Source organism: Phocoena sinus, chromosome 7 (genome assembly GCF_008692025.1).
Source record: "Phocoena sinus isolate mPhoSin1 chromosome 7, mPhoSin1.pri, whole genome shotgun sequence".
Taxonomy (NCBI): domain Eukaryota; kingdom Metazoa; phylum Chordata; class Mammalia; order Artiodactyla; family Phocoenidae; genus Phocoena; species Phocoena sinus.
Window position 1 is genome coordinate 113,530,616 of NC_045769.1, and position 26,685 is coordinate 113,557,300.

The 26,685-nt window shown below is 38.9% G+C and overlaps 1 protein-coding gene and 1 pseudogene across 4 annotated transcripts; one reads left to right on the plus strand and one right to left on the minus strand.

Annotated features, from left to right (window-relative positions):
• Window positions 1-1,937: 1,937 nt before the first annotated feature.
• Window positions 1,938-26,673, plus strand: NIPA2 (NIPA magnesium transporter 2). 4 transcript variants are annotated; one of them, XM_032638070.1, is made up of 8 exons: window positions 1,938-2,299; window positions 3,037-3,172; window positions 6,221-6,364; window positions 10,840-11,070; window positions 12,468-12,524; window positions 19,728-19,818; window positions 21,009-21,169; window positions 24,514-26,673. In XM_032638070.1, exons 4-8 carry the CDS (start codon window positions 10,932-10,934, stop codon window positions 25,146-25,148), a joined length of 1,083 nt encoding a protein of 360 aa, XP_032493961.1. In that variant the 5' UTR covers window positions 1,938-2,299; window positions 3,037-3,172; window positions 6,221-6,364; window positions 10,840-10,931; the 3' UTR covers window positions 25,149-26,673. The 4 variants fall into 4 exon arrangements, with proteins under 4 accessions (XP_032493961.1, XP_032493963.1, XP_032493962.1 ...); XM_032638072.1 differs by having other exon boundaries at window positions 1,953-2,095; XM_032638071.1 differs by lacking the exon at window positions 3,037-3,172 and having other exon boundaries at window positions 2,008-2,299.
• On the minus strand, window positions 5,050-6,273 carry LOC116756936 (annotated as a pseudogene).
• Window positions 26,674-26,685: the final 12 nt, after the last annotated feature.

Below are 26,685 nucleotides of genomic sequence, written 5' to 3' on the forward strand. Positions count from 1 at the left end.
GTTTCTGGGGTCATGAAATGTATAAGTGCCAAATTCTACAAAAACCTGCCTGGGTTGGTTACTATTAACAAAACTGTTAGTTGTATCTGCTAGCCAATCACAATACTGTTGAACCTGAGCTCTACATCTGGATCTGAGGAGTATAGAAAATCAGGCATACTCCCTACCCTTTACTTCCTTTGTTGATGGGTCATGTCCCTGTCAGGTGGCCCTTAGGCATGACATTGTCAGCATCTTTGATGTAATATTAATCATACCATATTTTGAACCTCATATGGTAGGTAGTTTCAAAAAGGCTTTTTGTGTTGGAGAGCTGAGGCACAATCAAGAAATAAAGAGAGGGCTTCCCTGGTGGTGCAGTGGTTGAGAGTCCACCTGCCGATGCAGGGGACACGGGTTCGTGCCCCGGTCCGGGAAGATCCCACATGCCGCCGAGCGGCTGGGCCCGTGAGCCATGGCCACTGAGCCTGCGCGTCCGGAACCTGTGCTCTGCAACGGGAGAGGCCACAACAGTGAGAGGCCCACGTACCGCAAAAAAAAAAAAAAAAAAAAAAAAAAAAAAGTGACTTAATACAAGATTCCTTTATTCTTTCTTGTATGTCTATGGGTCAACAACACAATTTTGTGGACCTCAACCAGCTTGGCCCAATGTCTGGTCTCTGAGTCAGCTAGGTGGCTTTGCAAGTTGCTCTGCTCCACCTGGTCTCCTCCTCCAGCAAACTAGTCCAGGCTTCTTCTCATCATGGTTTAGGCTGGGAACCACCACATTTTCTTGGCCAAAGACAGTCCCAAGGCCAAGGCCAAGGCCAAGCCTGGAGTGGAACTGCAAAGCCACTCTGCAAAATGGGTGGGCACATGGATGAGTAGAGAATCAGAGCCATTTTTATCAATCTACCACATCATCAGAGACCAGCTTGCCAGCTATCAATAGTCAATGTAATTCCTTATTTGACCATGTCATCTAGCTAGAATTCAGCTGAGACCAAAAAAGTAAGCAAAAAAGTTCCTCCGCAGCCAGTTCTAAAAAGCACATCTGTCTGGTTGCCAAGCTTACAAATTAGAAGCTGTATAGTTACCAAAACCAGACTGGTCAGGGGCTGTGCAGTCTACAACGTTAACAGTCCAGTTTGAAAGAAGCAAATTATATCTGGCATTTTCTGGCTAAATAAACAGACTTCATTTTAGAAAGATTCCCACCCAAAATGATTTAAATTTGGTATAATAGTGTTTCTGTATCTAGTCAAAAACTGGAAGAATATCCCCGGAGGACTTTTGCACCTGTAACAAAGGTATTATTGATTTATTAGCAGGTCTGACTGCAGATGTAGCTAGTTGCGCTTTCCGTTTCTAATAAATGAGCCCTCTGTCTTTGTCCTTTTTCGAGGAAACCATGATGATGGGTCCCAGGAACTTGCCACGTTCCGGAAGGAGCCAAGGCAGGACAGCTTAACAGTGGGTTTTCTGTGCATCTCATGAAAAATAAATCTCTGCTCCAAGTGTCGGGAGACCGGCTTTAACCAAACCACAAACTCTTCCAAAGAACTTATCTATTCCCCGATTCGGTTAGTTAACGTTTGGGAAGAGAGGGCCTGACCCTGAGCCGAGCCCCGCCCCGCCCCCACCTCTTGGTCTCGCGCCTCCGCGTCCGCCAACCCGCCCCGGTCTACCGGCCTCACTCTAGTCCCGCCCCTTGTCCTCTTGGAGCACCTTTCCCTAGGGGCTCTTAGGGACACCGCTTAAACTGCAGCCTCACATGTTAACCGCGCGTGGGAATTCACGGTACAAGGCACTTTGGCTTTGACCATTTGGTTGCCCAACAATACGTGGCAAAACGCTGCCTCCTAAACCTTCTCTCTTTGGCCCGCCCCGCCGCCCTCCGCCAACCAGGACTTGGAAAACAGACAGGAACACAACCGGAAAGCGAGACGGGGGCGGAGCGTTTGCCGCGCCGCAGTGCGCGCGCGCGCGGCTTCTCTTGCGTCACTCTGCCGCGCCCAGGTTCTTCTCGGCCGTGCCCCTTGGACCTGGTGGCGGAGGTGGAGGCCGGAGGTCGTCCGGAACAGGTTTCCCTCGGCGCTCCCCCATGGAGGAAGAGGTGCGCACGGCTGCAGCCCCGGATGCTCGCACTTCCCACTGGACGGCGACGAAGGCGGTGGCCGCGCGTGCTCTGGAGGGGGTGGCCCGTGCGGCCTGTATGGGGGTGTGAGCGGAGGTGACCGTGGCCGGATAGTGGAGGGCAAGCCGCGCGCGCGCGGCGGGCCGGCCACCGGCGGTGAGGTCGCCACTTTCTTCCTTTCAGGCAAGCGCGAAGGGGCTGGGGGCAAGCCTGCCCATCTTGGGTCGGGAAGGACTCTTCAGGGGCGCCTTTCTTTTCCCTGGGGACCCCGAGCGCGCGTGGTCTGAGATGGGGTTTCCCCCGTAACCTGCATCGAGGAATACCACCGTGCGTTGGATTGCCAGTAAATCACCACGGAAACCGGCCTGGCCCTGTCTGGGGCACGTGTTCATTAAGTTCATTAAGATAGTTTCCTATTGTTGTGAGTTGGAAGATTGTTTCAGCTACTGCGGAGATATTAACTGACAGTTGAACAAGCCTTAGATGTCGCTGTAACGGTTTGAACATGGCTTGTTTAATTTCCTAACTTTTATAAACTCAGATTCCTCTCTCCCTCTCCATACAGCTGAACAAAACTCAGTATACCTTTGGTTTTGTGTTTGTGTCTTGAATCTCTTTACTAGATTTTTCATTTCATTTACTATAGACCGTGCTTTAGTTCTGTTTTTAGAAATTCTCTATATACCGCGAGTCCAGTTAGTACTTTTATTTTTTGTTAAAGTACTGTCAGTGAACGTGAGGGAATAGAGATCTTTGTTTCATACCAGTAAGCTGTCCGTTGAAGCAGTATGTTATGATCGGTTGAGTTGGTATTATGTTAGTTGGTAAGTAAAACGAGTATGGAGGGTAGTAGTCAAATTTTAAAAGTGTTCAGTAACTATTCATTCCTTTTGCCTATTTCTGTATTTTCTTCGTTCCAGGCTGGAGCTACTCTGCCAGGGCTTAAAACTTTAAATGAGAATAAAGGGTATTATTTACGAGGAAATGAGAGTGAATAAGTCATCTCTAACCTCTTCCAGCCTTGTTTTCATAAGAGAGACCATATTAAACGTACATGTAAGTTAAAGTTTTAATTTATAACTAATGTTGGAAATAGGGTTGGAAATTTAGGTTCTGTAGTATTTATAACTACTACTATTAGAAATAGCCAAATGAGAGGTTGGAAAAAATTAAAGCAGTGGAAACCAAGTAGAAGTAAAGACTGAGAACTCTTAAGGTTTTATTATGATGTGGGCAGTCTATATAGAAGTTGAGTCCAGTGGACACTTAGGTTCCAGTTCAGGCTGTTTAACTTTCTGTGTGATCCTCCACATGTGATTTAACCTCAGAGAGGTTTGGTTTCTTTACCTGCAAGGTGGGGGTAATGATACCTTATTCTCATTCTTGTGTAGATTAGAATTAATGTGTTTCAGTCACCAGGGGCAGTGCCTCTGTAGGCGTTCAATAAGTGGTAGCTATTACTATTAGGGAGACATAATAATAAAAAACAATTACACTAGTTTTCAGGAAATTTCCATTGTATAAAAATACTCTGCTGTGGTATCCCACCTACTCTGGTTCAGTTAGTGTCAGCCACAGTGGCCTTTCTTTTCCTAGAAAACTGCATACTTGCTCATGCCTCAGTGCCTTTGCACTTCTTTCTCTGCTTTGTCCTTTTACTATCTCTTTCAAGCCTTTACTCAGTGTTACCTTCTGTACTAGACCTCCTAACCAACTTAGTTAAAATAGAAGCCCCCCAACCCAACTCCCCAATGCCTTTAACGTGCTTTACTTTTCACCATGGCATTCACCGCCTTCCAATATTGTGTCCTTATTTACCAACAGAAGGTAAACTCCATGAGGGCAGGGTTTTGGTCTGTTGTATTCACTGCTGTATCCCTGTTCCTAGAACATAGTGTGTATTCATGTAAATATTTTTTGATTGAGTAAATGAGATAAGCATACCACTTGTCCATAGGGGGTTATGAGTCATGTACATTAGTAATCATAATAAGGGCTAGAAAAGTGTCCAAAGAGAGGTTCAGATTAAAGGCTAGGGAATTCAGAAAAGATTGGCTTATGGAATTCAAGCAGGACTTCATTGTGGAGGTGCTTTTTGAAGCAGTCCTTAAAGATGAAAGGGATAATGTAATAAAGTTATAGAGGAGTGAAAGGAATAGGTAAGAATGGCAGCAGTATGTTGGCTTAGGGTGGAACCAGGGTATGTGAAATACAGTATCGGGAAGTTAAGATTGAAAAGACAGGTTTGGAGCAAATGGTGAAAGGTCTTAGTTACTGGCTTACAAAATTTGGAATTCTTTCTGTAAATAGTTGGGTAGCCATTCTAAGTTTGTAAGCAGGAGAATGAGATGACAGAGATGTGTTTTATGGAGCAGTGTGGTAGCATGATGTTTTTAAACTGGATTAGGGTCAGAAGAGACATGGAGATGCCAGGCCACATTTCAAAGGTAGAATCCATCTGGCATCCTTGGCCCTTGTATGCAATTTGGGTAATGAAAATGGTGGAGCTGCAGTCAGAACATAAGGAGAGGCAGATTGGGTGTGAAGACAGTGACCTACACTGAGAGCCTGGTTTGAGCTGCCCTTTGCTTGTATTCCAGCTCGGGGACTAAAAGGAGACTCCAGTGGGAAAGGCAAAAGGCTGAGGAGACCTGGATTCTAGTCCTGGGTCTCCTACCCACCAACTGCATGAGAAGTTACTTAACATCTCTGTGCCTGTTTTCTCATCATGAGGCTCTTATCACATTTCTTTTCAGGCTTTTTCGAAAATGAAATGTCAGGAGTGCTGTGACAAGTTTAAAGCTGTAAATGTACTTCAGTTAGTATAATTTTTAAAGTTAGCTAACTTTGGTGATTGATGATAAGTCATTTTGCAAAGCAAAATTTTTTGGGTTTTTTTTTTTTTTTTTTGGCCGTGCTGTGTGGCTTGTGGGGTCTTTCCCCTGCCAGGTATTGAACACAGGGCCATGGCAGGGAGAGCACCAAGTCCTAACCACTGGACCACCAGGGAACTTTGTTTTGGAACTCTAACTCCCAAGACAAATCTTAATTTAGGCCTTTTGTATAGGTGTTAGAATGCTAGTCCATGTTTTCCTGTTCCTTAAATTATGTGTTCTCCACGTTTTAGAAGGAGGTAGACCAATTTCATAATTATTTTCTTTGAGCTATATTAATTTCATTTTTGACATAATTGCATTTAATGGAAGTTAACAGTATAAGTATTCATAGATATTGGTGAAATCAGTTGTGAAAATTAAGTGTATTAAAGTTTAGAAAGAACAAGCTGAAAATTCTAAGAGTCTGAGTGTGTTTAAAATTTGAATAGTTTATTTTCAGAATTCTCCCTTAGCTGTGGAATTCTTAAGGACAGAAACTTCTGGTCATCTTTATAACTCCAATGCCTGGCACATTGTAGCTACTCAGTGTATGTTTCTTGAACAGATGGCCACATATAAATAAACAGTAACAGCCAGGGGTAGGGGATTGGGACCTGCCACCTGAGTCCCTTTAAGAGGTAACATGGGCAGGTTACCACCTGGAGCTCGTCATATCTGGTTTGGGAACCTAGATGAAGTGAAACTTAGCAAGCTTTCTTTTTTAGCTGTCTTTAAACCTGGCCCTGCCTCATAGCTAATCCTTAAGAAATAAAAAATAATCTCTGTTTCAGGCTCTCTTGGCTATGATTGACCTTCAGTTACACAGAGTAGGAATAGAACATTACCAGGTCAGCGAATAGTGAAGCAACTATTCCTTTCAGGACATTCACACTGATGTCCTATTTTCTTTCCTTTTTTTTTTTTAATTGAACAAAACGTAATATCTTTATATAAACTATTAATAGATCTCTAAATACAATATGGTTTTTAAAATGAAATTATGTATATATAGTTGTATTCATGAAGTACACTAATCAAAAGCTATACAACAACATTAACAGCAAATCCAAATACAAATGAAGATAGTCCTCACAATTTCATGTTTCACCGAGCATCAAAAACCACCCATCTTTTAGTCCTTTTCTTGTACATTATTCTGTATCCACATTCTCTGCCTCAGATTGGATCCCGTAATTTTATTTCATTTTCTGTGTGACATTCTCCACAGGTATATATCACTGGCTGCTGCTTTGGGGGTTGAACGTCCTTCTGGGTGTCCATTGTTGTTCCCACCTAGTGCAGAGGAACTTCTCTGCACTTCCAAGCAGATTCCGACTTGCCGCTGTGTTCACGGACGTCCTGTTTTCAAACTGTAAGTGAAATGAGATGATTCATTTACTTCGTTTAGTGGCTGAAGGCTGCTTTATAACTTGATGGCATGTAACTTTTATGTTACTTGGCACCCTTCCCCACCCACATACACATCATTGTAGTTCAGTAAGTGAACGAACAAGCACAACAAATAACCTTAATTCTAGAAAAGCTTATAAATCGTATTTGCCACTATAAATGAGTGCCTTTTGTGGAGAAACCACTACAAAGAACCAGTCATTGTCTTTAAGAAACTTAGAATTTATCTTTGAACATAGAACAGTAATTAAGAAACAAATTTTATGAAGCTGTCTGTAAATAAAATGAGTGCAAAGGAGAGAAAATGCCTGTGAGCTATAGCTACTGGAGAAGTCTTTGTAGCATAGCTTGAAGTGTGACCTGGCCTGGAGTGAAGAGCAGCCTGTAAGTAGTGGAAAGGAGGATGGGAGGGCTGTAGTGTGGCTGGGCACTGATGACTTGTCTCAAGGGAGCCATGATCCTGTGTTGGGAAATGAAGTGGGCACGAGGGGTACAGCTCTCCAAAGCCACATGCATAATAAATGATTGACCCAACTGCTCAAAAAAGGCCTTCTCTCTACTTTTGTGTGTTTGAAGTTTTCCACAGTAAGTCAATAGCAATAAAAAAAAAAAGAGGGAAAAAGATTTTAAGTAGCATCATGCAACTTTATGTAACAAGTGGAAAAAATTTATATGTAGACATAGTAAAGTTAAGAATAGTGAACTTTCAGTGATCTTTGGATAAAATGAGTAAGATTACATTATAAGGTATTGGTTTAATCACCTCTTCTTCACTTTGTTGGTTAGGGGTAGGGTGCGGATTCCCTCCCTTTGACACTGGACATGTGAGAGCAGTTTATTAGACAGCAGTTTATTAGTCACTTTTACTCATCGAGGAGGAGGACACTGCATACCACACAGGACCACACGGGGGCTGCAGAGAAAGAACCAGGGACTGTGGAGGCAGGCTTTGTAGTGCAAGAGGTTGAGGGGCCCCTTGGCTCCTGCAGGAGGATGTGATTAGCTGGTTTTAATAATTCTGCAGTCTGTCAAGGCAGTGAAGCCCACTACTCAAGGATAAGCAGGAAATGTGCCTGGTCCCCATGATAAGTAGAGTTGTTTGGCTTTGGGACCTAGCCATGAAAGCAGAGTCGGGGAGGGCAGGAACTTGTGGTCAGGTCATCCCAGCTTTACCAGGTGTCAAGGCAGCACAATATATTGGGTCTTAATTTTAGACCTTACACCACTAACTTGCATTTAGTGAAATTTAACATTAAGTGTTAGTAAATATTAGTAAATTAGTAGTTACACATTTGGCATTTGAAGGTCAGGTTTATATAATTAAAGTCTGAATTTGTATTTTTGAGGCTATCATTATATTGGGATTGGAATTACAGATAAACCTGACTTGTTTCTGGGTATCATCCTTGGAGATAACAAAGTTCCATCTTATTGATTCCAGAACATTCAGACTATAGTTTGGCTTGTTCTGTTCAGACCTTCAAAAGGGAGATTTTTGAAGATTTAAGTAGTTACTTCCTCAGTAGAACTTGTATGATAATTACGAACATTGTTCCATGAACGTAACGGTTGAAGGAAGAGGGTTCATTAAAGTTAGGTGACTCTTGCTCATTAGAAGGATATACCTGCCAAGTGGGCTGACGTGTTTGGTAGCCAGGTTTCTTTACTCCCATTTTCCAGCCGTTATTACTATTATCTTTGCATGTTCACTTGTATGTGGTACTATGACTTCCCAGTATACTTTGACAACTTTTTACAGTTCTTCAGTTTATAGTCTATAAAATAGTGGTTACATTTTAGGATGCTGATATGAGTGATGCAGTGGTTTTCTGTCTACTAATGACCACTCATGAATAGCCAACTTTATTTTTTAGGACCAATTATATGATTCCAAACATGTATTGAGACATGAGACTGCCAGATAGCTGAGTACACAGGATAAAAAAAGGTGACTCGTGCAGGAGCCCAGGAGCTGGCATTCTGCTGAGGGTGACTGGGCCGTAAACATGGATAAACCAGTTGTTCACGGTGTGGTGGGAACCTGTAAGCACTTATTTTTGTTATAATTTTTTTTTCTTTTGGTGATAGAGCAGTTTAATTATAGATTTGAAATTTATCTTTCATTTTTGTACTTTTACTTATTGATAAGAAGTAGAAGTAAAGGAATTGATTCAAACTAAGCCACCAGATTTGAAAAACTATAGCATATTTGCAGAGAGCTTCATTCCTTTGTGTTTAAGTATATTGTCAAATCTTTGGTATTCAATTACAGTAAGTACCGTTTTTAAGATGTTTTTTCATACCTGGAAGTTTAGTGTCAAAAGTTTTGTTTGTTTGTTTTGAAGTATAATTAACCTGTAACACTATGTTAGTTCTGAGTGTACAACATAGTGATTTGATATTTCTGTATGTTACAGAAATGATCACCATAATAAGCCTAGTTACCATCTATCACCATGCAAAGATATTACATTGTTATTGACTGTATTCCCCATAGTGTACATTTCATCCCGGTGATTCATTTATTTTGTAACTGGAAGTTTGTACCCCTTAATCTCCCTCACCTATTTCTTTTATCCCCCAACCCCCTGTTATAATCTGTCGCTTGTCTGTCTCCCCATTGAAGTCTAAAAGCTATTACCATTTTATCCAGAGAGCTTATCATAATGCTTAGTGCACATAGCATATGTTCAGTAAAAGCTGTTTGAGTGGATGGATAAGGTAATTGAGGGGCTAGGTAGATAGGAAGTTAAGTTCCTTTTATGAAAAGCCTGAGTCCCATAACCTGAAGAATGGAAACATTTGGCTGGTTAGTGAGGGTTAATGACTAAGGATCCTGACTGAGTTGCAGATTAGTTCTGGGATTCAGTTGTTAAATTGTGGGACTAAAAATCTCAGGACATACCAGAAAGTTGGACTGGCAGTTATTTATAACCAATCATAAATCTTGCAGCTAAGTAAATGTGTTTACCTCCACTTTCTACACTTTGCTTTAGTTTGTTTGTCAGCAGAGTTCTGAGTTTTGGCTATTTGGAAAAAAAATTGCAGTCTTTGGTATGCCACTGCATCCTTTCTGGCCTTATGACTCAAGTCCTCTAGGTCCCACGGCCCTCATGTTCTCTAAAATGTCCACCAGTACTATACATACACCCTGGCAAACATCTGTCTGTTAGAATCATCATCCCATCATCCTCTGCTCACAAAATAATGTGACACCTGCCTTCTCCTTACACACCCCCAAATAGGCTAAATAAGAAATAAATTACCAAATGCTTATGTCTACATAGATTTCTAAGAAGAAAATATATGAGTGAGAAAATTTTTTGTTTCTCTGTATAGATTATTCAAAAAGGACACATTTGTGAAATTGGTAAATGTATTTGTAGACTAGATTTGTATGTTTTTATGCCTGATTTTCATTCTGTAGAAGTTTTTTTCTTTTTCTTTTTTGGTGAAACTAACTTTTAAAATATGTATTTATTTATTTAATTTATTTAACTTTTGGCCACGCTGCGCTGCATGCAGGATCTTAGTTCCCCGACCAGGGATTGAACCTGTACCCCCTGCAGTGGGAGCACGGAGTCATAACCACTGGACTGGCAGGGAAGTCCCTAGAAGGTTTTGTCTTAAAAGCAAAGTTTTGTTACTATGGACTATCCAGCTAAGACTGGAAACATTTTAAAAATACGAAACCAGAGTTTATAAAATCAATTTAAATGTGGTTTTATTTTTAATTTTTTCCCCAGTTTTATTGTTATAGCTGATATGTAACACTGTATTAGTTTAAGGTGTACCACATAATGTATATATTACAAAATGATTACCACATTAAGTTTGGTTAACATTCATTACCACACAAGAGTTACACATTTTTTTTCTTGTGACGAGAACTTTTAAGATCTACTGCCTTAGCCATGTTCGAATATACAATACGGTATTATTAACTGTGTTACTGTGCTGTACATTACATCCCCATGACTAATTTATCTTGTAACTGGAAGGTTGTACCTTTTAACCACCTTCATTCCTACCCCCTACCCCCTAACTCTGGGAGCTCTCTGTTTCTATTAGTTCAGTTTTTGTTTTGTTTTTTTTTTGGTCACACCGCATGGCATGTGGGATCTTAATTCCCCAACCAGGGATCAAACCCTCTCCCCCTGCAGTGGAAGTTTAGAGTCTTAACCACTGAACCGCTAGGGAAGTCCCTGTGAGTTCAGTTTTTAAGTATGGTTTTATATCAAGATCCCATCTTTTGCCATAATTGGAAGAAATATAATTAGATTAGTGCTAAATACAAATGGTAAATATATTGATGTTAATTAATAGTACCAATAGAAATGTTATTATTTTATGAAAAGAGAAGTAAAATTTTGAATTGTATGTGGCCGTGCATCCTGTCATTCTGTGAAAAATCTCATTTTCTTTTGCATCATTTAGATTTGAAGACTGCATCATCCTGCCTCCAGCACCAGCAGTTTCTCTGTTCTTGATCAATGTGATTCACAGGAATTTTTAAAGTAACAAACGAAATGAGCCAGGGCCGTGGAAAATATGACTTTTATATTGGTCTGGGATTGGCTATGAGCTCCAGCATTTTCATTGGAGGGAGTTTCATTTTGAAAAAAAAAGGCCTTCTGCGACTTGCCAGAAAAGGCTCCATGAGAGCAGGTAGGTTATTTATGCCCTATGTGACTTTGAAATGACATCAGTGTATGCTTATGTACTTGGGTTCTTTGACTGTAGAAGACCATATCTTCATTCCTAGTGACTATATTTAAAACTTTGAACTGTGCAAGAGTTGTAAATGTTTATAGAGAATCATTTTTGTAATGAGAAAAATAAAAAGTAAGAAGATGTCAAAATAAGTTAACTACTCGCTCTTGGAATTATTATCAAAGTGGGAGTAGGGACCAATGCCCAGTTAGCATCCAGCCTTTCCTTTAAATTTTGATATGACTGCAGAGAAGGAAATGAGGGTATGTGGATAGAATCAGAATCCTATTGAAGGCTAGGATCTTTTGTCTATGATAGTAAAAGTTTAACTTTTCCTTAGACATTTTTTCTGATGATCTCCAATTGGCAGGAAGGAAAGAGAGGGCTTCCTAAGGTTGAAGTGTACTCAGTTGTGTGAAATTCTGATGGGTGGTGTAGGTTGATCCCCAGAAATTACTGACAAGTCACGAGACCCTGGGGGATGCCCAGTGTGATTGAACCCCCCTGACTTCGTCTGGTGCATCATAACAGCTCTCAGAATTATTTTGCATTCTGGTAATGTTCTGTCATTCAGCCTCTGCCCCAGTTCTGACCTCATAGGAAAACCTGCTTTGGCAGTAAAAAATGTTACCACCTTCTTTTCTGTGCCATCTCTATGGCCAAACCTAATTAAACTCTCTTAAAACAATGGCCTCTATTAGGTTTAGTGCAGAGAGGAGAAAGTATTGGCATATGCTGCTTGAACAAGTGTATCCTCATTCCTAAGGCAGGTACTCATTGCCCGTGTGGATACGCTTGTCAAGGGGTTCATTCACTTTGGCTTTTTCTTTTGAACAACGGCTTAAATACTGATTGCTTTCAGATCTTATTAGTTTAGACTGGAGGAAAGTCAAGTAAAAAGGCAGCATGAGCATCCTGGAAGCCCCACACTGTGAGCAGTGCTCAGTCTTTTTATGTCTGGTCAATATAGGACCCCTTTCTCCAAGGTTACTACCTCATAAGTGGGGCTCACCCACACCTAAGTGGCTTGTCCACTATCTGACTCATTTGAAGTTGGGCTACTTCTTATTGGTTCAGTTTCTTTATTTATTGAAACTGAGTTCACAAAGCAAAAGAATGAAGTATGAACTGAATATACGGCACTCACATTCACATGATTCTCACATCCCCTTTTCTAAGATAATCATAAAAATATTATCTAAGAAATCCCGTATGTAATCATGATGAAACCTTTATTCGATGTAGTAATAATTAGCAAATGATATTTTAAAATCTGTCATTACTAATAGTTGTGATAAATTTATTAAAGTCTGGCACTCTTCCAAAGATGTGAAATATGTTTTCATTCACAGGTCAAGGTGGCCATGCATATCTTAAAGAATGGTTGTGGTGGGCTGGACTGCTATCAAGTATGTATAGAGGACATTTCAAGAAAATATTATAGCTGTATATTGAAATATTTACATATACTATTACAGCCTCATATTACCAGCAGTTTTAAAACTTTAAATAAATTCTGTTTTTGTAAATGAACAAAACACAAAATATGTAAAATTTAAGCCTGTAAAAGTCATTTTGCAGTTTAATAGCTTATTTAATTTGAATGAGAAGACATTTACTTGATTAAAACATGTCTGATATATATATATGTATTTTTAAAAATTATGCTCAGTTTAAAAAGGTAATTTTGAAAGTGAAAGATGATAGAACACATCCTGTTTTTAATTCCTGTCCCTCCATTAATTTTCATTCTAAATTGGAAATGAGATACGCATTTGAGAAGACTGTCCATGCTTATATTGATGATTACCTTTTAAAGGATACATGGAAAAAGTGATCCTTAAGACACTAAGCCTTCAAAGTATTCAAGATTAAATTATGTAAACTTTTTTCTAAGTTTAAGGGCAGTTGAAATAAGAAAGAGACTGATTTGACTATTCATTCAGCAAATATTTCTTGATCGGTTTTTGTATGCCAGTTGTTCTAGGTGCTGGAGATATAGCAAACAATACACAAACAAAAAAATTCTTAACCACATGAGACTTTACATTCTACATGGACAACAAAATAAACAAGATAAAATGTGTATTAGTGATAAATGTTAACACTTGCTAGGAGTAAAGTAGGGAAGGGATGTAATAAAGTGAAGGATGGATAGGTTTAGATTTTAGTTAGGGGGCCAGGGCAGCCCTCCCTGGAAAGATAATATTTGAGTAAAAGACATAAAGGAATTGAGGAAGCTGGCCATATAGATATTTGGGGGAAGAACATTTTAAGCAGGAGGAAGTAATAAATATGAAGGCCACGAGGCAGGACCACGCCTGGCCTTTTAAAGTGTGGTAGGCAGAATCCAAGATAGCCCACAAAGACCCTCATCCCCTGGTGGTCACATCTTTGTATGATCCCCTCTCACATTGAATTAGTGCTGACCTGGTGTGATCAAAGAATACAACGGAATTGATGATGTGACTGAGTCATCAGAGGCGTTAAGGTTTGCCTTGATGATTGTATTGGTCATTCTGAAGCCAGCTACTGTGCTGGGGGACAGTCAGGCAGCCTGAGGAGAGGTCCCCAGGCTATAACCAGTTACTGACTTACCAGTCATGTGAGTAAGTTATCTTGGAACTGGGTCCTCCAGATTGTAGCAAGGTACAGGTTGCAGATCGTATCTTGACTGCAACCTCTTGAAAAACCCTGAGTGGGAAGTACCTACTGATCAACAGAAACTATGAGAAACCGTTAAGTCTTGACCAACAGAAAACATGGCTTTTGTTGTTTTAAGCTGCCAGTTTTGGGGGTGCTTTGTTATACAGTACTGGATTACTAAAACCTCAGGAAACATTAACGAGGCAAGAATAGTAAGGAAGTGGATGTGCAGGGAAGCAGTAGGGGTAAGTTTAGAGAAGTAACAAGGGCCTAGATCAGGTGGGGCTTTGTAGGTTATAGAAAGGACTTTGACTTTTATGTTTGATGGGGAGTCATTGGAGGCTTGAGTGAAGAGGTAACCTGATCGGACTCAGGTTTTAATAGGAACTCTCAGGCTGCTGTGTTGAGGCACAGACTGCATAGGTGCAAAAGCAGAGAAACCAGGTAAGAAGCTATTGAAATAATTAGGTAAGAGGTTGCGATGGCATGGACCTAGAGTAGTAGCAGTGAGTATGGTGAGAAGTGGTAGAATTCTGGATGTGTTTGAAGCTAAAACTAATAAGATTTGCTGAAAATAAGTTAAAAGTCTGGACAGGATATAAAAAAAAGCATCCTCTTAAAAACGTTAAAGAAAAAAAAAAAGTTAAAGAGCTAACATGTTAGTGAAGAATTAGCTAGCCTAGATCAGGGAAAAGCATAGAGCTCAGGATAAGCTGGAGATACTTCTGCCCTAGAGGTAATCGCGGACTCCAGAGCAGGCAGTTGAAAGAGAGAACTTGTGAACTGGACTAATAAGGGTCAGTTAGGTGATGCCACTTGGGGAGTCTGGGTGGTGGATATATAGCTGTCATTTATATTTTATTCTGTTTTTCTGAATATTTGAAGTGTTGCATTATTCTTTAAACTTTTGAAAAGAAAATCTTTTAAAATGGGTGGTATATTTAAATCCAGATATATCAATAACTACTGTACACAAAATGCCCCAGTTAAAAGGCAAAGATTATTCTACTGGAATTATAAAAACAAATAACAAACAAAAACAACTACATGCCTTTTACAAGGTGCACTGTAAAACATGAGATACAGAATGGCTGAAAGAGAAGGGTGGGAAAACATGCCTGAAAAAAGTTGAGATTTCTGTTATTGATATTAGAAAAAGTATAATTCAAAGCAAAAAACAACACTAGAGACAGGATGATTTCTTAAGACAAAGGGTTCAACTTAGGAAGTTTAACAGTTCTAACTTTATTTAATAATATGGCCTTATATACAAAGCAGCAGTTGACAGAATAGCAAGGAGAAATAGACAAATCCAAAATCATACAGTGAGATTTTAATGTAACACTCTGAGCAGTTGATGGGGAAAGCAGAGTAAAATCTTAAGGTGATAGAAAATTTGAACAGCAGATTTAACACACTTAAGTCACTGAACTCGGCAACTTAAGATCTACATTCTTTTCAAGTGCATATGGAATATTGATGCAGATACACTGTTTGCAGGACCATAAAGCCAGTCTTTAATTTTTCAAAGGATTTGATGAAGACTTTTCACAGATCATTATATTAGAAATAGTAACAAAAAGATATCGTGAAAAACCTGTGTGGAAACTTAGAAATAGCTTTATGTAACCCATGGTTCAAAGAAGTCAGAATGGAAATTAGAAAATATTTAAAAAATATGTTTAATTTAGAAAATACTTCAATATGTTGATACAAAGTACAGAATATCATAATTTGTGGAATATAACTGAAGTAATTAGAGTAAAATTTATGGTTTCAAATAAATATAATTGAAAATGAGAAAGGTGAGGCATCTAGTTCAAGAAAATAGAAAAAAAAATGGCAGAATAAACCCCAAAATGTAGAAGGAAATAAAGAGAAAAGCTGAAATTATTTAAATAGAAAACAGGGCATTAAAGCAAACATTTGGGTCTGTGATCAGGATAATGAACTTGATAAACCTTGAAACTGATCAAGAAAAGGAGAAGGTAGAATAGCTAGGTGATGTAATTTGGGTTTTATAGGTATTAACAGGATGTTACGAAAAATTTATTGCAGTTGATTAAAAAACGTAGACAGAATATCTTGAAAAATAAAATTTATCAACACTCATGAGGAAATAGAAAACTGGAATACTCCTCTAACTTAACACAGTTGAATCTATAATTTTAAAACCTATGCATATGGGACTTCCCTGGTAGTCCACTGGTAAAGAATCCAACTTCCAAAGCAGGGGATGCGGGTTTGATCCCTGGTCAGGGACCTAAGATCCCACATGCCACGGGGCAACTAAGCCTGTGCACCTCAACTACTGAGCCTGCACGCCTCAACTAGGGAGCCTGTGTGCCACGACTATAGAACCCACATGCCACAGCTAGAGAGAAAACCTGCACGTCACAACTAGAGAGCCCACGCACCGCAATGAAAGATCCCGCATGCCACAACTAAGACCAAACGCAGCCAGAAAAAAACCTTTGCATATACTAAACCTTGGGCCCAGATGGTTTCATTGGTAAATTTTTCAGTCATTTAAGGAAGAAATAATTGTAGTCTTGAGAAATTTCCTAATAATAGAAAAAGCAGTATATATTCCTTCACTCTTCTTAATAAGCTATCGTAATTCTAATGCCAAAAGCTGATTAGGACAGGATAAGAAAGGAAAAATCAAGTCTAGTCTCATTCACGAACATATATGTAAAAATTACAAACAAAATGTTATAGCATGAACAAGTTAGATTTATTCTGTTGATGCAAAGTTGGCATAATATTGGAAAACCAATCACTGTAATTTACCATGTTAAATTGAAGGAGAAAAATTATTTCAGTAAAATTCAGCTATTCATGACTATAAAGAAACCACTTCAAATTAATACTTTAAGTGAATTTCCTTAATATGATATAGGATTTCTAAGACAAATAAAAGCCAAAACCAAAAAAAAAATGCTAACAAAAGAAAGCCAAAACCAACAATTGCCCAGTAAACGCAAAAAATGGGGAAATATTGAAGACTTAACTTTTTGGAACTGGGAACAAGCAAATAACCTCTCATCACTTTTTCAATATTTTACTGGAATTTCTAGCCAATGCAGAAAGTCAAGGGGAGAAAATAGGATTAGAAAGGAATATATAAACTGTTGTTATTTGCTGATTATATGATTGTGGGTATAAGAATTCCAAAGAACATACAGATGAGTTATAAAATTAAAATTTAGCAAGGTTGTTGGATACAAAGTTAGTATACAAAACTTAGCTGTATTTCTATATATCAGCAACAATTAGAAAATGAAATGTTAAAATGTTACCATCAGCATATAATTTTAAGAAACAGGAATTAGTTATAAATCTAACAAAAGATGGTAAAGATTCCCACAGAGAAAATGAAAACATTACTGAGACGAATAGTAGAGGGATATGTCATTTTCATGGATTGAAAGATTCATCATTATAATAGTTGTAATTGTAAAATTGTCGTTTCTCTACATGCTCATATATGGATTACTGCTATTCCATTTGAAATTAGGTTGTTAGGTAGTACATGATAATTGATTTTAAATTTTGTGTGGAAATACAGAAGTCTAAGAAAAGCAAAGATACTCTTTAAGAAGAAAAGGTGAAAGGACTTGTTCTATTGGATATCAAGACTTAATGAAGTTACACTAATTAAGTCAGGATGGTATTATAACAAGATAGATACATGAGCCAATAGAATAGGTCCATGGGCAGTATATTTATGACAGAGGTGGTATTGAAATAGGGAAGTGTACTTTTCAGTAAATATTGCTGTAACAATCCATCTGGAAAAGAAAATAGGGTTCCTACTTCACTCTGTATAAAGGTCAACTCCAGGTGGTTTATAAGCTTAAATGTGAAAGCAGAACACTAAAGGATTTAGAGGATAAAGAATTTTGAGACAGATTTCTTGTACAAGTTGTATGAAGCACTAACCATAAAGGAAGATATTTTAAAATTTGACATTGAAATTAAGAACTTTTTTTAAAAAATAAATTTATTTATTTTTGGCTGCGTTGGGTCTTCGTTGCTGTGCGCAGGCTTTCTCTAGTTGCGGCGAGCGGGGGCTACTGTTCATTGTGGTGCACAGGCTTCTCGTTGTGGTGGCTTCTCTTGTGGAGCACAGGCTCTAGGCGAGTGGGCTTCAGTTGTTGTGGCACGTGGGCTGAGTAGTTGGGGCACGCGAGCTCAGTAGTCAGGGTGCACGGGCTTAGTTGCTCCATGGTGTGGGGAATCTTCCTGGACCAGGGCTTTGAACCTGTGTCCCCTGCACTGGCAGGCGGATTCTTAACCACTGCGCCACCAGGGAAGCCCCAAGATCTTTTTTCTTTTCTTTTTTTTTTATAAATTTATTTTATTATTTTATTTTTTGGTTGTGTTGGGTTTTTGTTGCTGCGTGCAGGCTTTTCTCTGGTTGCGGTGAGCGGGGGCTACTCTTCGTTGCAGTGCACAGGCTTCTCATTGTGGTGGTTTCTCTTGTTGCGGAGCATGGGCTCTAGGCGCGTGGGCTTCAGTAGTTGTGGTGCGTGGGCTTCAGTAGTTGTGGCACACGGGCTCTAGAGCGCAGGCTCAGTAGTTGTGGCGCATGGGCTTAGTTGCTTCACGGCATGTGGGATCTTCCCAGACCAGGGCTCGAACCCGTGTCCACTGCATTGGCAGGTGGATTCTTAACCACTGTGCCACCAGGGAAGCCCCCAAGAACTTTTTTGATTAAAAGAGTTTAAGAGAATAAAAAAAAGCAGGTCATGGTATTAAAAAAAAGGCTTTTAACCAACAAAAGATTTGTATTCAAAATATATAAAGAATTACCTAGAATCAATAAGCGAAAACAAATAGCTTAATAGACAGGGAAAAACCTTGAACAGCTACTTCACTTGTATTCACAAAAGATTTCACTTGGCCAATAAACATGAAAAGGGAAAATGCAAATTGAAAGCATAATAAAATAATCCCATTTCCCATTAACAGATTAGCCAACTTTAAAATCTGACAATACTAAATGTTGGGGAGAGTGAGAGACAAAGGGTATTTGGCATAACCATTTTGAAAATAGTAGCCAAGAGTGATCGTTTTATGAGATCACATGTCCCTCTCCTGCTAAAATTCCCCAGTGGCTTTTCAGCTCAGTTAAGATCCATTGTGAGACTCTCCCTGGCTTCTCTCCCCCTGGCTCGCTTTGCTGGAGCCACCCTGGCTTCCTTGCTGTTCAGACATGCCAGACATTGTCTTGAGTCAAAGTTCTGTACTTGTTCTTCTCCCTGCTTAGGATGTCTCTCCCCCTTCCCCATACCCATAGCTGCTGGTAAATCCCTCACTCCATATCAGATTGGTCAAAATTACCTATCAGAGCATCTTTGCCTGGCACCATGTCCTGCCTGTCACCAGCTCTCCATTCCTTTCCCTTGCTTTGTTTTCTTCATAGCACACTTAAATACTTGACATACATGTTTTGTCTGTTTTCCCTCACTAAAATGTAACTCTTAGGAGGGTGATATCTTTATTTTGCTCCCTGATGTATTTCCTGATGCTAGAACAGCATCTGGCACATAGTAGGAACCTAAGAATACCTTTTGAATGTAAGAGTTGGGTTTTAAAAAAGAGAAGAGCTAGTGAAAAAGACTTGGGAGAAGTGCTTTCATATCATTTTTAGCTGATTTGTGTTTGTTGTCATAGGATGTAAATATTAAAATTTTTAATTTAAAAAACACCTATATAAACCTAAATTAGATGTTTTCCATTGAAATTATAGATTTGTATTGTTTCTAATGGGTTTGAACTCTATTCTAATGTTGCTAATTTACAGGAGAACCCTTGTGAATAGATGGGAGAAAATACAGACATTACTAGATATGATTGAAATAGTATGTTAAAAAATAAATGTAAATAAAATGCAGGCATTTCCGTTTTGACTAGATATGTTCCTATCTGAGAGTTTTCTCTTGTTGTCTGTCTCCAAGTGGGAGCTGGCGAGGTGGCCAACTTTGCTGCGTATGCCTTTGCACCAGCCACCCTAGTGACTCCGTTAGGGGCACTCAGTGTCCTAGTGAGGTAAGGACCCTACTCATCACATGTAGAAACAACAGCTAGGGTTTCAGCCTTCAGCCTGTGAAGTTTTCTGTACCATGTAACCACACATGGTCCGAATAATTTACGTTTAAGCAACGTGGAGAACTTTTTATGCTGCGTAGTAATTTGCTTTTGAAATGTTACCCTCTGTGCGGAGGCAAGCTATCAAGTTGTGGGAGAAGATGATTTTATTCTTTGTCTTGCTTGTGTTCAAAGTCAGCACTAGTTCTACTTTAATTTCAGTTTTTTAAAACTCCAAGTTGCACTTGTTACAATATTTATCATTTGATACATGTATACTTTGGTAGGTGGTGGTTGGTGATGAATAGATTTCTGTACCTTCTGCAGAAAATCATTGATTGGGGCATGGTTGAAGACTGGCCCAGGATCCTTGTTTGGAAGGAGCAGTACAAGACTTGTCCTGTTTGTGTTATTTTAATCATTAGCCCAAACAGCTAAGCCCATATTGAAGTCTGGATTTTGGCTACTATTCCCAAAGTTGGTTGGTTGATAGGTATTTTTATTTTTAAAGATAGTACTTTATAAATCAATGTAGTATGCAAATTATATAATTTTCAAGATACTATATATTATACATAATATATAAAGATATAAGATGTTATGTATTATGTATAATAAATAAAGATATATTATGGCATGTGTCTTTTATCCTTAATTTTTGTATATATGCCATTATTATATTTATAGGTTTATATTTTTTAAAGATTTTGATAAAACTAGTTATAAATTATTAAAACTTGATAATATAATAGGCAAATTACATAGAATTAAATGAAAATGTACAAAGGATGCATCAACCAGTAGGGATAAATTAAAGTTGAGCAAATATTAAGCATTGGTTTGGACATAGATTCTTAAATAGAATATACATTTGTACCATAGCTCTGTTTATTATAAATTTCACATTGATGTACTACAGTAGAAAGATGGTAACTATACTGGTTTAGTGTATGATGAAACAGGTGGCTCCCAGAAACTTTCATTTTATGATTGAATTTGCATTTTCTTTACTTTGGCTGAAAGCCAGAATCTTTATAAGCTCACAGTGTTTTAGTTTGAGTTCAGTAATATAAATTCTGAGTTGTGTTGATATTTAAAAATGAGAAAAGTAGCTGATTATTTTAATATTCTCCACCTTCTCCCCATTTTAGTGCTATTCTTTCTTCATACTTTCTAAATGAAAGACTTAACCTTCATGGAAAAATTGGATGTTTGCTAAGTATTCTGGGATCTACAGTTATGGTTATTCATGCTCCAAAAGAAGAGGAGATTGAGACTTTAAATGAAATGTCTCACAAGCTAGGAGATCCAGGTAAAAAAAAAGAAAAGCTTTATTGGTCTTACTGTATTTTACTTTTCAACATAGTTTTTATTGAATCAAAATTTTATGTGCATATGAAGAGGCCAGTTGTCCTACAAGGCTTATCAGGGAAATTGCAGTCATTTTCTTCCCCTGGCAGCCCCTCCGCCCTTGTTTCTTTTGTTCTTTAACTTGGTATCTCTAAATCAGGGGTCCCCAACCCCCAGGCCGCGCGGACTGGTACCGGGCCGAGGCCTGTTAGGAACTGGGCCGCCCGGTAGGAGGTGAGCAGCAAAGGAGCAAAGCTTCACCTGCCCCTGCCGCCGCCCATCGCTCGCATTACTGCCTGAACCATCCCCCACCCCCGCCACCAGTCTTCCACAAAACCAGCCTCTGGTGCCAAAAGGGTCGGGGGCTGCTGCTCTAAATAACATGCTATATTGCTACTACTTCCTTGCCTTTAGGCATTATTATATCTATTACCAGTTGTATCTATTTAGTTTTGTTTAAATGATTTGTTTTACATTATTGTCACTACATAACTTTTATTCTCAGCTTGGACATACAGTACGTTATGATTACTTTTCCCTTCCTTTCTTGTGACTTCTGATTTTCCTGAACTAATAATGATCTTATTTGCTTAGTTTTCTACAAATTTATCAGTCCATTCTGAAATTTTTCCCCTGTGATCTAATTCTACTCTCAGTAATTTCAGACATATTTGGTGTTCCTGCAGTGTCATCTTTTATGGAACTCTCTCTCAGAGCCTTGTTTGGCCTCAATTTAGACTGATGTCTTGAGGCCACTAGCAGAGTCAACATCCTGGGTTCCTTCACCAGCATCCTGGGGGATCCCTTTCACTTTTGTTTTTTCATGGATCTCTTATCTCCCAAATCCTGGGTTTGCACCCTCATTTTGCTGGAGCCACTCTTGTAGGAGACAAGAGAGGCACACAAGAGAGACTTTTTGAGACCCTGCATATATCAAGATGTCTTTAATCTACCATGACCTTATTATCTTCTCACTTCCAGTATTGCTGCTGAGAAATCAAACACAATTGATTTTTTTTTTTTTTTTTTGGTTACCTGACCTGGGTCCTTGGCAGTGAAAGCGTGGAGTCCTAACCACTGGACCGCCTGGGAATTCCTGATTCTTTATCTTTTATATGAGACTGATCTTTGGAAACATGTAGGGATGTCCTCTTTGCCCTCATTGTCTGACATTTCCCAGTAATGTGCCTAGATGCGGGTTAATTTTTATCCATTGTGTTAGGTACTTGATGTGTCTTTTTTAATTTAAAAATTCATGCCTTACGCTAGAAGCAATTGAAATACTTCTTTGATACTCTTCTCTTTGTGAAATTCTTCTTATTCTTCTTGTTGATTGGACCTCCTGAACTAGACCATCAATTTTCTTACATATTTTTTCCCCATTTTGCCTTTTTACTGTCTTTTGGGAGATTTCCTCAAATCTTCCAACCCTTCTTTTGAGTTTTTAGTTCTGCTATTGTATTTTTAATTCCAAGAGCTTGGCTTTGTACTTTGATTCCTTTTTTTTTTTTTTTTTGTGGCAAAAAACACATAACAAATTCACCCTCCCACCAGTTTCCAGATGTACAGTACAGTATTGTAAGCCACATGCATGGTATGGTGCATCAGGTCCCTGGAGAGTCCTAGGTATTTTAAAGTCTTTATCCGAAAACTTTAATATTTGTGGGCCTCTTTCTATGGTCTGTTTTTTCTTGTTTTCAGTCATTTAGTTTTGTCTTTGGACAGTTTCAATTGAATGCTGGCCATAGTATATTAAAAAGTGTAAAGGCTCTAAGTGATGTTTTCTTCCTTCAGAGAGAATTTAAATTTCTTTGGGTAGGCAGATAAGAGTAAGCAGATGACCTTCAACCTGTAAGCTGGGGCTAGTTTTTTTCCATTTTGCCATTATTCTTGGTCAGAGCCCTTCTGGCTCCCAACTGATAGGCTGGGACTCTCCAGCTTGGCGAGCTGTGGATTGCCAGTGTCTTGTCTCGGCAGCCCAAGACAAGGCGGGCCTCTCTGCTTAGTCCTTTGGCCTCCTCACCAGGCTGTCCACTTGGCCCCTTTGACTAGGCGTGTACAGCTCTGTGCCCACAGACACCACACAGAAAATTCGCGTGCGCCTCTTCAGTTCCCTCCTTTCTGGAATCTTGGCCTGTTTTGTCGCAGCTACTTAGCCTAAAATTCCCATTTTTTCTTCTTTACCTCCTCTGCTGAAACATCCATAAGCCCCAGGTTACCACTCTCTGCTGGCCTTCGTGCCTATCCTCACTCCTGCTCTAGGTTTGGTGTTTGCCCTAAGGGAACAAGCAGAGGTGTTGGTGCAACCTCAGAGTACTTTCTCTCCAGATTTTGACTGCTTTGATTCCTCTCATATTTCATCTTTGTCTGTCTGAGGAAATTAATGGTAGTTTTTATTGATTTGGGGGGCATGGTAATTTGTCTAATTTGAAGTTTCCTTCTAGACAGAATTAGAGGAGTAAAAAGGTTAAATGACTGTTGTGTCTGTTTCCTCATCTTAAAATGCAGGTGACTGCGTCTGTACTGCAGGGTAATTATCAGTTGAATGAGTTAATCGGTGCAAATTGCTGAGACAAGTGCCTGGCCCATGGTGCTACACAATCATTACTATTAACATGCTGGGTTCAAGTCTCCATATCCAACCTGAACCCTGACAGTTATTTTCATGTTCTCTTACTGATTTGTTTTCTACCCCAGTGGTTGTCCCTAAATATTTTTTAAATTTACTCATTTTAGACAGATGTTGTTTAGCATCTATAAATCGTTGAGCATTCAAGGTCATCTCATGATTTCTCTCCACTAGTTTCTGATTCTGTCTTTGGAGTTAGAGCACCCCAGTGGGTGGGAAGTAGTACAGTATTCTAGGATAGACAGCTGTCAATCAGCCTGAGGCCGTTTTCTGTAAGTTTGACCCTTTAACAACACAAGGGTTAGGAGCACCTGAGAAAACCCACTTATAGTCCATCCTCCACACCTGAGGTTCCACAGCCACAGATTCAGCCCTCAGATTGTGTAGGACTGCAGTATGTATTAGAAAAAAATCCACATATAATTGGATCCACGTAGCTCAATCCCATGTTGATCAAGGGATATCTGTATAATTATGAGGCCTAAGATGCTACTTTAAAAATGTTACATGTATAATAATTTGTGAATATGAAGCATAGTTTAATCTTCCAGTGTGTACTTCTAACTTTTTATGAATGTGCTTTTGCTGGGGCAGCAAAAGAAAGCTGATTTTTATGTTAAGGCCACTTCTTTCTCCTTCCTATTGAGGACTTAAGTATTTGACTTTGCCTCCTCCAGGTTTTGTGGTCTTTGCGACACTTGTGGTCATTGTGTCCTTGATATTAATCTTTGTGGTGGGACCTCGCCATGGACAGACAAACATTCTTGTGTATATCACAATCTGCTCTGTAATTGGAGCGTTTTCAGTCTCCTGTGTTAAGGGCCTGGGCATTGCTATCAAAGAGCTGTTTGCTGGAAAGCCTGTGCTGCGACATCCCCTGGCCTGGATTCTGCTGCTGAGCCTTATAGTCTGTGTGAGCACACAGATTAATTACCTGAACAGGGCCCTGGACATATTCAACACTTCCATCGTGACTCCGATATATTACGTATTCTTTACAACATCGGTTTTAACTTGCTCAGCTATTCTTTTTAAGGAGTGGCAAGATATGCCTGTTGATGATGTCATTGGTACTCTGAGTGGCTTCTTTACAATCATTGTGGGAATATTCTTATTGCATGCCTTTAAAGACGTCAACTTTAGTCTCGCAAGTCTGCCTGTGTCTTTTCGGAAAGATGAAAAAGTAATGAATGGCAGTCTCTGTAATATGTATGAAGTTCTTAATAATAATGAAGAGAGCTTAACCTGTGGAATTGAACAACACACTGCTGAAAATATCTCCCGAAGAAATGGAAATCTGACAGCTTTTTAATAAGAAAGATGTAATTAAAAGGTTAATCTATAATTGTGTTATAAAGTGAACTTGAGTATCAGAATGTGTCTGAAAAAGCATTGTTCTCAAATAATGTTCTCTAGAGACAATCTTTTTTAAGGTTTCACTAATCTGGACCAAGAAATTACTTTTCTTATATTTAAATGATGGTAGCTCACTAAAATGACCTCAGTACATGGCCACTTTCTTTTAACATTGTATTATTATAGAGGTATTTAAAATTTTCCTTCACCAAAATCTAAATGCACTAATGACAGTTTTAAGTCTATAAAAATGCTTTATTTTTTCATTGGTGATGAAACTCTGAAATGTATATTTGTCATGCCCACTCTATCAATTCTTGACCATTTTAAGGCTTTTTGATTTAAAAAAACAAAATTAACTCAATACCTTATCCTGTAATTTACCTTACCTGTAAAAATGACTCCTGTTTGATGAATTATTTTAATTTTGAAATGTTAATTTAAGAGACTCCTAGGTTATTAAATGAAGGGAACTCTTTTACAACAAAAACAAGAAAGGTAGGAAATCACCACATTGAAATACTTCTCAGGCAGTGAGTTGTCACCGCGAACATCTGATGGCCTTCCTAGATGGCACCTTGTTAATAAACCAGCGTACCCTTTGTCGGACTACATCCTGGCTGGTTTTATTCTTCAGTTACTCAGTAATCCCTTGATGCCTGGAACGTTGATTACCATTTTTACATCAGCTCTTGTACTTTTCCATATATTTTCATAAGGAGTTATATTGTCATTTAGCTCTTCTAACAACTCTGGGAAATGAAGTCAGAAGACTAGGGTAATTTCTTAAATTTAGCTCATATTGAAATAAAAAGACAAATTGAAACGAAGTTCTTTTCTAAGTCTGAATGCTCAGAATAAACAGGATATTTGTAAAATATGGTTTCCTTGTACCACATATTTTACTTCGCTTTGTTTGGACCACTATATATTTTGGTTTTTTAAAAAATGTCCATAAAAAAAGTTTACAGGAAACTTCAAAAATATGCAAAAAAGGTAGAGTACTATAATTAATTCTGTGCAGCTTCAAAACCTGTCAGTCACTGATTGATTGACCTCAAAAATACTGACAACTAATTTGGGTCAGTATCTGGGTTGGGCTTGTTTCCATTCTGCTGCTCCTGCCCAAGGCCCTACAGCTTGGCCCACTGTGTAAGCAGCCACCACAGGAGCCTCACTGTTCACTGGCTTTATCAGGGCAAAGCTGACAGTTTTCAAGTTTCATGAAATAAATTCCATTTTCCCAGTATTGTATCATTGACCCTCTAAGGGGCCTTTGTAGACATTTTTTTCTAACTGCCTCTCTCCATGTAATTTTAACACCACAGATATAACTCTATATTTGTTTATGTACTGTATCTATCTATATCTGTGCTTTGTATAATAGCTAAAAACCAATTTTCACTCCCTTGGGTGTGATATTGCCCTCACTGAGAATGCACAGGTTATTAGTAATAAATCCTTAATTATTTAACATCTTACAGCACTTGAAA

Coding starts and splice junctions, on each gene's coding strand:
- NIPA2 (XM_032638070.1), top strand. CDS start 10,932: ATGAGCCAGGGCCGTGGAAAATATGACTTTTATATTGGTCTGGGATTG. Junction 12,525..19,727: donor GTGGGCTGGACTGCTATCAA/GTATGTATAGAG, acceptor TCTGTCTCCAAG/TGGGAGCTGGCGAGGTGGCC. Junction 19,819..21,008: donor GCACTCAGTGTCCTAGTGAG/GTAAGGACCCTA, acceptor TCCCCATTTTAG/TGCTATTCTTTCTTCATACT.